The 12486-nt window shown below is 42.3% G+C and overlaps 1 protein-coding gene across 1 annotated transcript in view; it reads left to right on the top strand.

Annotated features, from left to right (window-relative positions):
• LOC309702423 (protein NLRC3-like) overlaps positions 1-11983 on the top strand; it is a 226620-nt gene extending 214637 nt beyond the window's left edge. Inside the window, exons 9-11 of the mRNA XM_082527141.1 lie at positions 3000-3173; positions 10771-10817; positions 10966-11983. Of these exons, the coding sequence (XP_082383267.1) occupies positions 3000-3173; positions 10771-10817; positions 10966-11516 (772 nt within the window). The 3' untranslated portion in view covers positions 11517-11983. The remainder of the gene's footprint in view (positions 1-2999; positions 3174-10770; positions 10818-10965) is intronic.
• Positions 11984-12486: the final 503 nt, after the last annotated feature.

Consider the following 12486-nt stretch of genomic DNA (forward strand, 5'->3'; position numbering starts at 1 on the left):
TTCTCAATGGGGTTCAGATCAGGTGAACAAGGAGGCCATGTCATTAGTTTTTCTTCTTTTATACCCTTTCTTGCCAGCCACGCTGTGGAGTACTTGGACGCGTGTGATGGAGCATTGTCCTGCATGAAAATCATGTTTTTCTTGAAGGATGCAGACTTCTTCCTGTACCACTGCTTGAAGAAGGTGTCTTCCAGAAACTGGCAGTAGGACTGGGAGTTGAGCTTGACTCCATCCTCAACCCGAAAAGGCCCCACAAGCTCATCTTTGATGATACCAGCCCAAACCAGTACTCCACCTCCACCTTGCTGGCGTCGGACTGGAGCTCTCTGCCCTTTACCAATCCAGCCACGGGCCCATCCATCTGGCCCATCAAGACTCACTCTCATTTCATCAGTCCATAAAACCTTAGAAAAACCAGTCTTGAGATATTTCTTGGCCCAGTCTTGACGTTTCAGCTTGTGTGTCTTGTTCAGTGGTGGTCGTCTTTCAGCCTTTCTTACCTTGGCCATGTCTCTGAGTATTGCACACCTTGTGCTCTTGGGCACTCCAGTGATGTTGCAGCTCCAAAATATGGCCAAACTGGTGGCAAGTGGCATCTTGGCAGCTGCACGCTTGACTTTTCTCAGTTCATGGGCAGTTATTTTGCGCCTTGGTTTTTCCACACGCTTCTTGCGACCCTGTTGACTATTTTGAATGAAACGCTTGATTGTTCGATGATCACGCTTCAGAAGCTTTGCAATTTTGAGACTGCTGCATCCCTCTGCAAGATATCTCACTGTTTTTGACTTTTCTGAGCCTGTCAAGTCCTTCTTTTGACCCATTTTGCCAAAGGAAAGGACGTTACCTAATAATTATGCACACCTGATATAGGGTGTTGATGTCATTAGACCACACCCCTTCTCATTACAGAGATGCACATCACCTAATATGCTTAATTGGTAGTAGGCTTTCGAGCCTATACAGCTTGGAGTAAGACGACATGCATGAAGAGGATGATGTGGACAAAATACTCATTTGCCTAATAATTCTGCACTCCCTGTATTCATTCACTCTCACATTCACACACTGGTGGAGGTAAGCTACAGTTGTAGTGGTAGGTTAGGTTTTGCCCAAGGACAAAATGACCAAGACAGAGAGAGCTGGCTCATCAGACAGACAAGCTCATCTTGTAACCTACTGGTTCGCTGGTCAGCACACCAGCTGACTAGCGAACCGGCTAACTAGCACACCAGCTAACTAGCACACCGGCTAAATAGCAAATCAGCTAACTAGCAGACCAGCTAACGGCAGCCACAAGCTGAAGGACGATTAAATGTAGTGGAGATATCAGAGATGACACTGGTGTGTCCGATTCACTCTTTAGCACTCTGGTCACTCCGGTGTGTCAGCCAGAACACCACTGAAGGCCAAATGATCCCAGCATGTGGAATAAAGAGCTTAAGGTTTGGTTTGAGACACTTTATTCTTTCACTGATTGATTCTTGCGGCTGTGATCATGTGTGTGGTTTCTTACAAAAAGGAAGTACACAATACAAATACATGACAAATAAGATGAATAGATAAGTTACATATCCAGTTATATGTACGTACATCAGTATAGCTAATATAGCCATATATAAGGACAAAGATCACAGTACTATAATGCAGTAATGTTAAACACAAAGGTGTATATCTACATAAATCTGTCCTATCAGTGATCAGGGTACTGTAGTATACTTCCACTACATAAACTATAGAAACTAAACGACATTAGTGTGACTTTAAGTTACCATCAGTACAGACGAACTGATGGTAGTTGTACAAAATAAAGGCATTGCAATTATTGTGAAGGGCTTCCGGTTAAACTAAGATCAGCTGATTACCTCATAACAAATTGTTTGCTATAGAACGCAGCTCCCACTCTTCATTAATATCATGTACTGTAACTCCCAAGTAACCATGGTTACCCAGCCACGCCCAGTAGTCTCCAGAGAGACCAACAGCTGGTGCACGTTGTAACGCCGTGGCTTTCATAGTCTCTCCTTTTTCTACAGCTCATGTGTTCTTCTTGTGATGGTGCGTCTTGAGGGAGGCTCATACATGCCGTCATTTGTTGATCCTAAGAACGTTCCTCAGACCGACTTCTTCAAAAACACTAATCGGCCTGCAGTTTGTAGCTACTCACTTCACTGTGGTGTTTGTTAGCTTGTCTTTCTTTGGTTTTATCCTGACTCCTCCCACAAGCTGATCCTACGTAGTCTGCCCAAGCCTCCCACCTCTGTTTGTTTGGGTGGTTTGTTTGCTGCCATCAACAGCGTGTAATGCATTTAAGTGATACTTCAGACATGAAGTACTGCGACAATAAAAAACTCAACTTTGCTTAAAAATAACTTTAGTTGTATCAACACTGCCCTCTGGAATAATTAGACTTTGGTGACAAACTGATGTGAGCTCCATGTTTCCTTTGTTGGACTGTGGGCGAGTGTCAGAACTGAATGTACTGAGTAACATGTGGAGTTTAAATATGTGTCAGTTCCAGTTTTAGAGCTCTAAAGTGCAGCTATCATGTTAGGAATATGTTAGGAATAGACAGGAACACTGAGCACACTGAGGTCAAATCTTTATTTATCCAGTTCATCTGTAGGCTGAGCTCAGTCCATCCATTTAGTGAAATGATGTTTAAAGGTCTCCTTGTTCTGTGAGCGTGCACAGATCCTGAAGCAGAAAGCCTGGGTTAACAGAGAAATGATCATCACTGTGATGATGCTCACTATCTCTGACTGGGATTTGAGGTTTTGTCAAAGCAGCAAAGAAAGCCTGGCTATGTTGGACTGGGTGTGGAAGCAGCTCCCAGTTTGAGTTCAGGAGACAGACACCCTCTCTACTTTGACGATCAGCTTCAAACTTTCCTTTTTGATAAAACTTATAGTTAGAGCTGGATCAGGTGACCCTGAACCATCCCTTAGTTATGCTGCTATAGAGATGGATAACAGATGGATTGTTGTTTTGTGTGTCTGCAGTCTGTCAGGCTGTCTGATCACAGAGGAAGGCTGTACTTCTCTGGCCTCAGCTCTGACCTCCAACCCCTCCCATCTGAGAGAGCTGGACCTGAGCTACAATCATCCAGGTGACTCAGGAATGAAGCTTCTGTCGGCTGGACTGAAGGATCCAGGCTGGAGACTGGACACTCTCAGGTATGGAGAGAATGTCTGATATAGGAGGAAGAGCTGGAATCATTTCCTGTGTCTTTCACTCACTTCCTGTTTGTTTCCTGCAGATGAGACATGAACAATCACACATGCAGGAATATTTTCAGGGACAGACACACTAGTCTAGCTGGATAGTACATGGATATTTATGTAGGGGGTCTTCAAGGAGTCTGTTTGCAGGAACATTATAACATGATAACTGATAAGTCATGTTGAGAGTTTCATTAAAAGTAGACTTACAGTTAGGTAATATTTGGACAGAGACAACATTTTGTAACTTTAGATACAAGTATCAGCCATGTGTGTGTTTCCCATGCTGTATGTCCACAGTCACAGTGACAGTCAGTGACACTGACAGAAGGATGAAACAAGGCTGTGAATCATTTCAGTCTGTGTGTGTGACAAAGAGGCAGACAGGAGCAGCTAACATTTGGAAATGGAAGCTTACTGGAAACACTACATTCACGGCTGAATTCACAATAGATTTGTTCTCAAGTGCACATTTAGCAGCTAATGCTAATACTGTTTTCCCTTTGCTTTCTACAGCAGCTATTGCTAAGTAGGCCACTTTGCTCCGCTAAGGATTTGTGTGACCATGATGGAGACTCTGATAAGCTAATGCTGCTAAGCTAATGCTGTTTATGGGCCCTGTTAGAATCAATATTTCATTCTCATTCTGTTGTTTGAGAACAATATTAACGTTTCACATCATTATAACACAAGAGAAAAGGGTATTGGCATTAGCTACTAGTGCTTATTCACCTCAAATTACCTTTAGCTGCTAATGGCAGCCTACTTAGCATTAACTCCTCACTAATATAATGCTAATTTACATCAAATTAGCATTAACTGCTCATATTGTTATAAGGAAAGAGAAAACGGTATTAGCATTTGCTGCTAATAATTATTCACCCCTAATTAGAATAAGCCGCTAAAAGCAGCCAACTTAGCATTAGTTCCTCACTTTGTTGTTACCCAACGGAAAAGAGTATTAGTATTAGCTACTATCATTTTTAATAAGTAAGAGAAAACAGTATTAGCAGTAGCGCATAATGCTAATTCACGTCAACGTAGTATTAGTTAATAATGGCAGCCTACTTAGCATTAACTGCTCACTAATATAATGCTAATTCGCATCAAATTAGCATTAGCTGCTCAAGTTGTTATAAGGAAAAAGAGAAAACGGTATTAGTATTAGCTGCTAATAATTATTCACCCCTAATTAGAGTTAGCCCCTAATGGCAGTCTACTTAGCATTAACTCCTGACATTGTTATAATGCAGGGGAAAAGAGTTACCATTATCGGATAATGCTAATTCTCATCAAATTAGCATTAGTTAATAACGGTAGACTTCGTATCATTAGCTGCTGTCATTCTTACAAAGGAAACATTATGAGCATTAGCTGTTAATCCTTTTTCATCTAAAATTAGAATTAGCCACTAATGGCGTATTGTTAAAAAGTAAGAAAAAACATTGTTAGCATAAGCGGATAATGCTAATTCATCTCAAATTAAATGGTAAATGGCCTGTATTTTATATAGCGCTTTATTAGTATTAGCTAATAATGGCACCTGCTTAGCATTAGCTGGTCACATTGTTATAAGGCAAGAAAATATGGTATTAGCATTAGCTGCCAATTTCTATTTACCTAAAATTAGCATTAGCCACTAATGGTAGCCTATAGCAAAAACTTCTTAATGCTAAATGAAGTTAATTAATGCTAAGTAGGTTTAACTGAAATTAAAGTAGTGTTAGCATTAGCTGCTGATATTGTTAAAAGGTAAGATAAAACATTGCTAGCAGCAGCGGATAATGCTAACACACATAATAATTAGCATTACCTAATAATGGCAGCCTTCTTAGCATTAGCTGCTCATATTGTTATAATGCAAGGGAAAAGAGTTGGCAAAAACAGTGTTAGCATTAGTGGATAATGCTAATTCACCTAAATTAGCATTAGCTAATAATGGCTACGTACTTAGCATTACCTACTAATATTGATATAAAGCAAGAAAATATGGTATTAGCATTAGCTTCTAATGCTTTCTCATCTAAAATTAGAATTAGCCACTAATGGCATCCTATTTAGCATTAACTCTTCACATCGCAAGGGAAAAATTAGAATTCAATAAAAAAAAAAAGTGTTCACATCAGCTACTTGTATTGTTAAAAAGTAAGAAAAAACATTGTTAGCATAAGGGGATAATGCTAATTCACCTCAAATTAGTATTAGCTAATAACGGCAACCTACATAGCATTAGCTGGTCACATTGTTATAAAGCAAGAAAATATGGTATTAGCATTATCTGCCAATTCCTATTCACCTAAAATTAGCATTACCTGCTAATGGCAGTCTACTTAGCATTAACTCCTCACTAATGTGATGCTAATTCACATTAAATTAGCTTTAGCATTAGCTGCTAGCATCAGCCTACCTAGCACTAGCTGCTCACATTGTTAAAAGGGAAGAGAATACGATATTAGCATTAGCTGGTAATATTTATTCACCCCTAATTAGAATTAGCCACTAATGGCAGCATACTTAGCGTTAACTCCTCACATCGTTGTAATGCAAATGAGGCTAACTTGCATTAAATTAGACTGCTGTTATTAGCTAATGCTATTTAGCAGTAGCTGCTCACATTGTTATAAAGCAAAGGAAAACGATATGAGCATTAGGTTCTAATGCGTATTTGCCTTAAATTAGACGTAGGTGCTAATGGCAGCCTACTTAGCATTAGCAGCTCAGATGTTATAATGCTAGGAAAAAGAGTGTTAGCATTAGCCGTTCACATTGTTATAAAGTTAAGGGAAATAGTGTTAGCATTAGCTACTCACATTTTTTAAAAAAGTAAGTGTTAGCATTAGTGCATAATGCTAATTCATGTCAAATTAGCATTAGTTAATAACGGCAGCCTATTTAGCATTAGCAGATAATGTTGACCTTGGCCCACTGGAAAAGTTAAGAACTAAAGATTTAGGAGTGTTTCTCGATAGCTCTTTCTCGTTTGAGAAACAAATGAATTCTGTTATTAAAACCAGCTGTAAGGTTTATATTGTTGATTGTCATTTATGCTTAGAAATATTTACTCATATATGCTTAGAGTTGTATAATCGATTGCATGATGATAGAGGTTTGATCCTTAGTAGTCTGTAAAGACTCTGTGTGCCTTCCAGAGTGCTCTGGCATGCACACACCACTTGGGGCCATGAGAGAGGTCGTACCCTCTCTTACTGATTTATGGTGTAGGACAGGGGTCTCAAACTCAATTTAGCTGGGGGCCGCTGCAGGCAGAGTCTGGGTGAGGCTGGGCCGCATTAGGTTTTCCACAAGAAAGGCATGGTTAAAAAATTCCAATCTTCTCAAATCTCTTTATTTTTATTTTTTAACACAAAATATGAAAAATGAATAAACAAATTAAGAATTAATAAGAAAATAAATCAATCTGTAAAACATAAATAAAATAATAATAAGATATTTTTAGTCAGTGAACTTGTGTTTTTCTTTCAGTCTTCTATATCTGCTGTATTTAGATTGAAATGTCTGTATTAACAGTTCTATAACCTTCTTCTGAACATGAATGGAACACTGTAGAAAATGAACTGTTCTTCTGAACATGGCTTCTCTTGCCTACTCCTTGCTGCTAGAGACCTGGCAGCGTTTCCTCTCGCATAGCCGAGCCAGATTTGGCCTGAGGGAGGAAGCAGTTGCGACCCTCAGTATGTCTTGAAGATGATCATCCGTAAGTCTGGACCTGTACTTGGACTTATTGAAGTTCAAAGTGGAGAAGAGCTTTTGGCACAAGTATGTGCTACCAAAAAGGCACATGGTCCGCTTGAACATTCGGGAAAGCCGAGGGAAACTAGGGCTCAAGTCTCTCAAAAATTGTCCAAGCTTGTCTGCTTTTCCACTCACCTCCCTGAACTTTGCTTTGAGTTCAGAGTTGCACTGCAGCTCAATGAGCTCCATTTGAAGCACAGAAGGGGCATCTTGCACATCAAAGGAGAAGGGGTCCGCAAAAATGTGAAAGGTGGCTCTGTGTGTCTTGAAGTCAGCAAATCTGTGATCAAATTCCTCCTGTAGCCTCAAAATGACATCAACATACTCGTCAGCACTGAATGGTGTGCCTGCATCCACGAGTGCCTTGCATGCTGGGAAATGGCAAAGGTTTGTCTGAGAGAGCTGAGCTTTCCAGAGCGCCAGTTTTGTGGAGAATGCTCTCACGTTGTCATAGGCAGCACTGACAAGTTGCCCCTGGCCTTGTAACGTCTTGTTCAGTACATTAAGCTCATGTGTCATATCAACAAGAAAAGCTGAGTCCATGAGCCATTTGGGATCAGTTAGCACAGGAACACTAACTCCATCCTTCTCCATGAAGGCTTCACTTCTGCTCTCAACTCAAAAAGTCTCTTTAATACATTTCCCCTGCTGAGCCAACGTACCTCAGTGAAGTCGAGCACATCCCCATATTCTGACTCCATTTCCTCTAAAAAAGCACAGAACCTTCGGTGCTTTAAGCCCCTGGATCTGATTTGGTTGATGCATTTCACAACAATAGACATCACATTGTCAAACTTCAGGCATTTGCTGCAAAGGACCTGCTGATGGATGATGCAGTGCAGAGCAATGGCCTCCTCCACGCCTTCCTCTTCCAGTTTGTTTTGTGCCACCAGTCCATGTTTCCTCCCTGTCATTGATGGCGCTCCATCTGTTGTTATTCCAACAAACCTCTTCCATGGCAAACCAACATTCTCAATGGCATCACACAGCTTGTAAATATCTGCTGAGCGGTGGTCTGGCCATGCATTGGAATTACTGTGAGCAGCTCCTCCATCACTTCAAAACTGTCATCAACACCACGGACATACATTGGGAGCTGGGCAGTGTCGGTGATGTCTGTGGTCTCATCAAGAGCGACTGAGTATACACTGAAACATTTGGCTTTCTCACACAGTTGGTCATAAATGTCACTTGACAGGTCAGAAATGCGATCTGCTGCGGTGTTGGCAGAAAGGCTGATGTTGCTAAACTGACCTTTCTTTCCCGGACAGACTATATTTGCAGCCTGCAATATGCACTTTTAGACAAATGCACCTTCTGTGAATGGCTTCCCTGCTTTAGCAATCATCTCACTAACCACGTGGCTCCGACTGCTGCATTATTCTCTTTGGTTGCTTTCTTGGAGAAATCTTGCTGCCTCAGTAGATCTGTTTTAAGACTGGCAACCCGGTTCGCTCTCTCGTCTCCCTGGTATTTTGCATCCAGCTCAGCATGTCTAGTTGTGTAATGACGTTTCAAATTGTATTCCTTGTGCAGCGCAACTTTCTCTGTGCAAATAAGACAGGTCGGGGTGCCCCTGTGCTCAACAAAGAAATATTGCATTTCCCACTTTTCCTGAAATTGTCGGTGCTCATCACCAACCTTTCTCTTCACCGCAGGCTTTGAAAAAGACATGTTTGGGGCTATGTGACATTTATAATTCTACTTGGTGTCACTGTTGCATTGAAGTTTCAATCAAGCGTTTAGCCGACGGACGGGGAACGTCTCAACGCGTAGAGAACGTCATTTCTGCTTCTTTTTCTTGCAACCGTAGCACGGCGATCGGCAGATAAAAAGCCGGTAGCAGTCTCCTTTGTTTTTACGCTCGATGTTCATGTCTTTCATGACGACACGAACACCGTGGCGTTTGCAGATGGTAGAAAGTGCAGGGATAGCGAGCGCAAAAAAGGCGACTGCTCACGGCGCCGGGCTGTTGTTACAGGAGAAAGAAGCGGAAATGACACCGTGACATATAACAAATAACATCAGCTGTTTCTGATGTTAGTTGTTTTGACTGCTTTTACATTATATTGAAATATATGTAATGTTCATGTTTGCTGCAATGCAAACGCAGTGATGCAAATAAAAACATGGAGCCACAAATTACGGTGCGACCCTATAATTAGTCCGGGTTACCGGGGACTGTTGTTGCCGATGAACAGGTGTCGCTATGTGACTGCAGACTAAATTGGACTGCATTGAGTTCATGACTTTTCTTTTATCCCGCCGCCTACGCATCACTGTGAGAGTTAATATGAGATCTCTCTCTGTGGAAAATAACTTTAAATCCCACTGACGTGTGTATAAATCTATATACGTATAATGTCCCGCTGGGCAGCAACTTAAAAAAACAACTTTTTTTGAAGTGTTGTGAACGCAGCGCGCTGGGGCGAATGTCGGCGTTTGCCCAATAGAAAGGAGGAAGCCAGCCAGGCACAGGAAAGAAAGAAACACTCCAGGGCAACGCTGCTGGAACTTTGACTCATTGAGAAATGTTTCCCTGCTTGCATCAAGCCCGGCTGGTGTCCCCTGAGATCCATATCCCACCCTGATTGGTGGGTTAATTCAGCTCCGCCCACAACACTGTAAAGTGTCATACATTATCAAACTAACATTACATTTTCATATTAAGGTGGGGCCAAAAACTATCGTCCTGCGGGCCGCAATTGGCCCACCGGCCGCGAGTTTGAGACCCCTGGTGTAGGAGGACACCTACTCTGTGTCTGGTTAAGTATAAGAGCCCTTTGTTAGGGGGACCGCTGGACTCTTAGCACCAGCTTTGGGGTCACAGGGTCACATCTGGAACACACACACACACACACAGACACACACACACACACACGCGCACACACACAGACACACACACGCGCACACGCGCACACGCGCACACACACAGACACACACACACACACACTATGCACACAGACACACACACACACACTATGCACACAGACACACACACAGACACAGACACAGACACACACACACAGACACACACACACACACACACACACACACACACACACACTTTGCACAGACTGGTACTCTTTGTTCATACCTGTGTAAGACGTCATAATGAACTTGTGCATATTCATGTAAGCTCAATAAAGAGCAGTGTTACGAGGGAGCAGACGAGAGCGACTGAGGTCAAGTGAAGGAACGGCGCTGTCACAGTTCTCTCCCTCATCAATTGTCTGGTTCCAGCGGTGGGTCTGTGCTAGACGACCCATCACCAGCTTTTTCCACTGGTTACCAGTACGTGGTAGAATCCACTTCCAGATCTGGTTGTCTTTAAATCTGTGAATGGATTGGCTCCATCTTATCTCTCTTTAACAAAAGAATCCAAGTGGAGCCCTCAGGTCTGCAGATAAGCAGCTTCTGACCAGAACTAGACGTAAAAACAGAGGTGAGCTTTATCGATGGCTGCAGCCAAACTCTGGAACAGTCGCCCTTCACATCAGGTCGTCACCAACACTGGACATTTTTAAAAGCCGGTTGGAAACACATTTGTACTCTGTAGCTTTCAATCCTGACCAGTCTTTATAGTCATTACTGTGTATGTTTCCTATTTTCTCTCTACTCTGTGCAGCACTTTGGCTCAAGCTGTTTTTAAATGTGCTGATAAATAAATGTAGATTTCTTTGAATAAAACAGTGGAGCCGAGCTTTGAGCTCAGTGTGTAACAGTGTGTGTGTGAGAGCCATGTAATGTCCATGTGTGCATGCTGACTGTGCTGCTCTGACCCCCCTCCTCCTTTCAGGGTGGAGCCTGCTGGAGTCCGATGGTTGAGACCAGGTCTGAGGAAGTGTAAGTGTGTTTTTAATGGGATTCATGAAAACAAAGCAGCACACATTCAACCATCTTCATCATGTCAGGAGTCATCATCAAAGTGTCAATCAATGAACAGATGATGGATCAATAACTGCAGCTGGATTGTGTTTGTTCTCTCCATCAGATTCCTGTCAACTCACAATCGACACAAACACAGTGAACACAGAGCTCCAACTGTCTGACAACAACAGGAAGGTGACACATGTGGAGGAGGTTCAGTCATATCCTGATCATCCAGACAGATTTGATGTTTTTAATTATCAGCTGCTGTGTAGAAATGGTCTGACTGGTCGCTGTTACTGGGAGGTCGAGTGGAGAGGAGACGTTTTTATATCAGTGAGTTACAGAAGCATCAGAAGGAAAGGAGGCAGTGGTGACTGTGTGTTTGGATACAATGATCAGTCCTGGAGTCTGTACTGCTCTGATGATGGTCCTCATTCTGTCAGGCACAATAACAGTCGAACATCCATCTCCTCCTCCTCCTCCTCCTCCTCCTCCTCCTCTGTCTCTAACAGAGCAGCAGTGTATGTGGACTGTCCTGCTGGCACTCTGTCCTTCTACAGAGTCTCCTCTGACACTCTGATCCACCTCCACACCTTCAACACCACATTCACTCAAACTCTTTATCCTGGGTTTATGTTCTTGTCTCCTGGTTCCTCAGTGTCCCTGTGCTGAGTGGAGTGTACAGAGTGTCTCCTGTTACAGAAACACTCTGACTGTTGAACAGATAGTTCAGTCTGTACATGTCTGTCTCTTTCACTCACAAACACGTTTTCAGATTCATGGATTCAATCAGTTGATGTTTGAAACTCTTCTCAATGATTCCTTGTAAACTTCTTCCTCTTCAGTCACAAACAAACAGGAAGTGATGTCACATGTGTTCCTGTCCACACAGCAGAATGAGTCTATTGCTGACAGTGATGTACAAACAGAGTGAGCATTTCTGAGGCCCAAAATAAACTGAGTAGTTCACTGAATGAACAATGGACTGTGAGCTCAGTTCCTTCATCATTAGTATGGATTATATATGTATATGTATTATATTAGTATCATATATATCAGGTGCTGCTGCTTTCAGTCATTGTGCAAATGTGCTGTTTGTAAGCTTGTAAAGCTGCAGTCAGCTGAGACTGAAGAAGTCACCTGATCAGTGAGCAAACGTTTCTGAAAACGTCCAGATGAACAGAATCAACCTTTTGGGATCAGCCAGCAATGCAGCATCATTGTTGTTCAGCTTCAGAGGTTTGCAGGAATGAACTGATGACCAGAAACAGCTGCAAAGTCCAAGAAAATACCAGCTGGAGTTCAGCTGCATTTGAAGAAGTCAAAGAAAAGTAAGGATGGCAAAGGGCGACGTTTTCTTCCAAAGAGCTGCAAACATGGTCGACGCCTCATTAGAAGAATCATCTGGACATTTGTGAGGAACTCTAACCAAGAAAGCAACGTCACACAGATCCAACAGACAGTTTCCATGACTGCAAGTGTTGAGTGGAAAAATGCTACATTGCATTATTGCATCCTCTCACCACAGGAGGCGCTGTTGGCACCACTGATTGCTGATCAGCTGTTCTCTGATGATCTGATTGATACTGTGAATAACGGGACTCACTGAACTCTGTGACACAGTGAAGATTACAGAGTTTAA

Source organism: Aulonocara stuartgranti (genome assembly GCF_965226115.1).
Source record: "Aulonocara stuartgranti genome assembly, chromosome: 3".
NCBI classification, from domain to species: Eukaryota; Metazoa; Chordata; class Actinopteri; order Cichliformes; family Cichlidae; genus Aulonocara; species Aulonocara stuartgranti.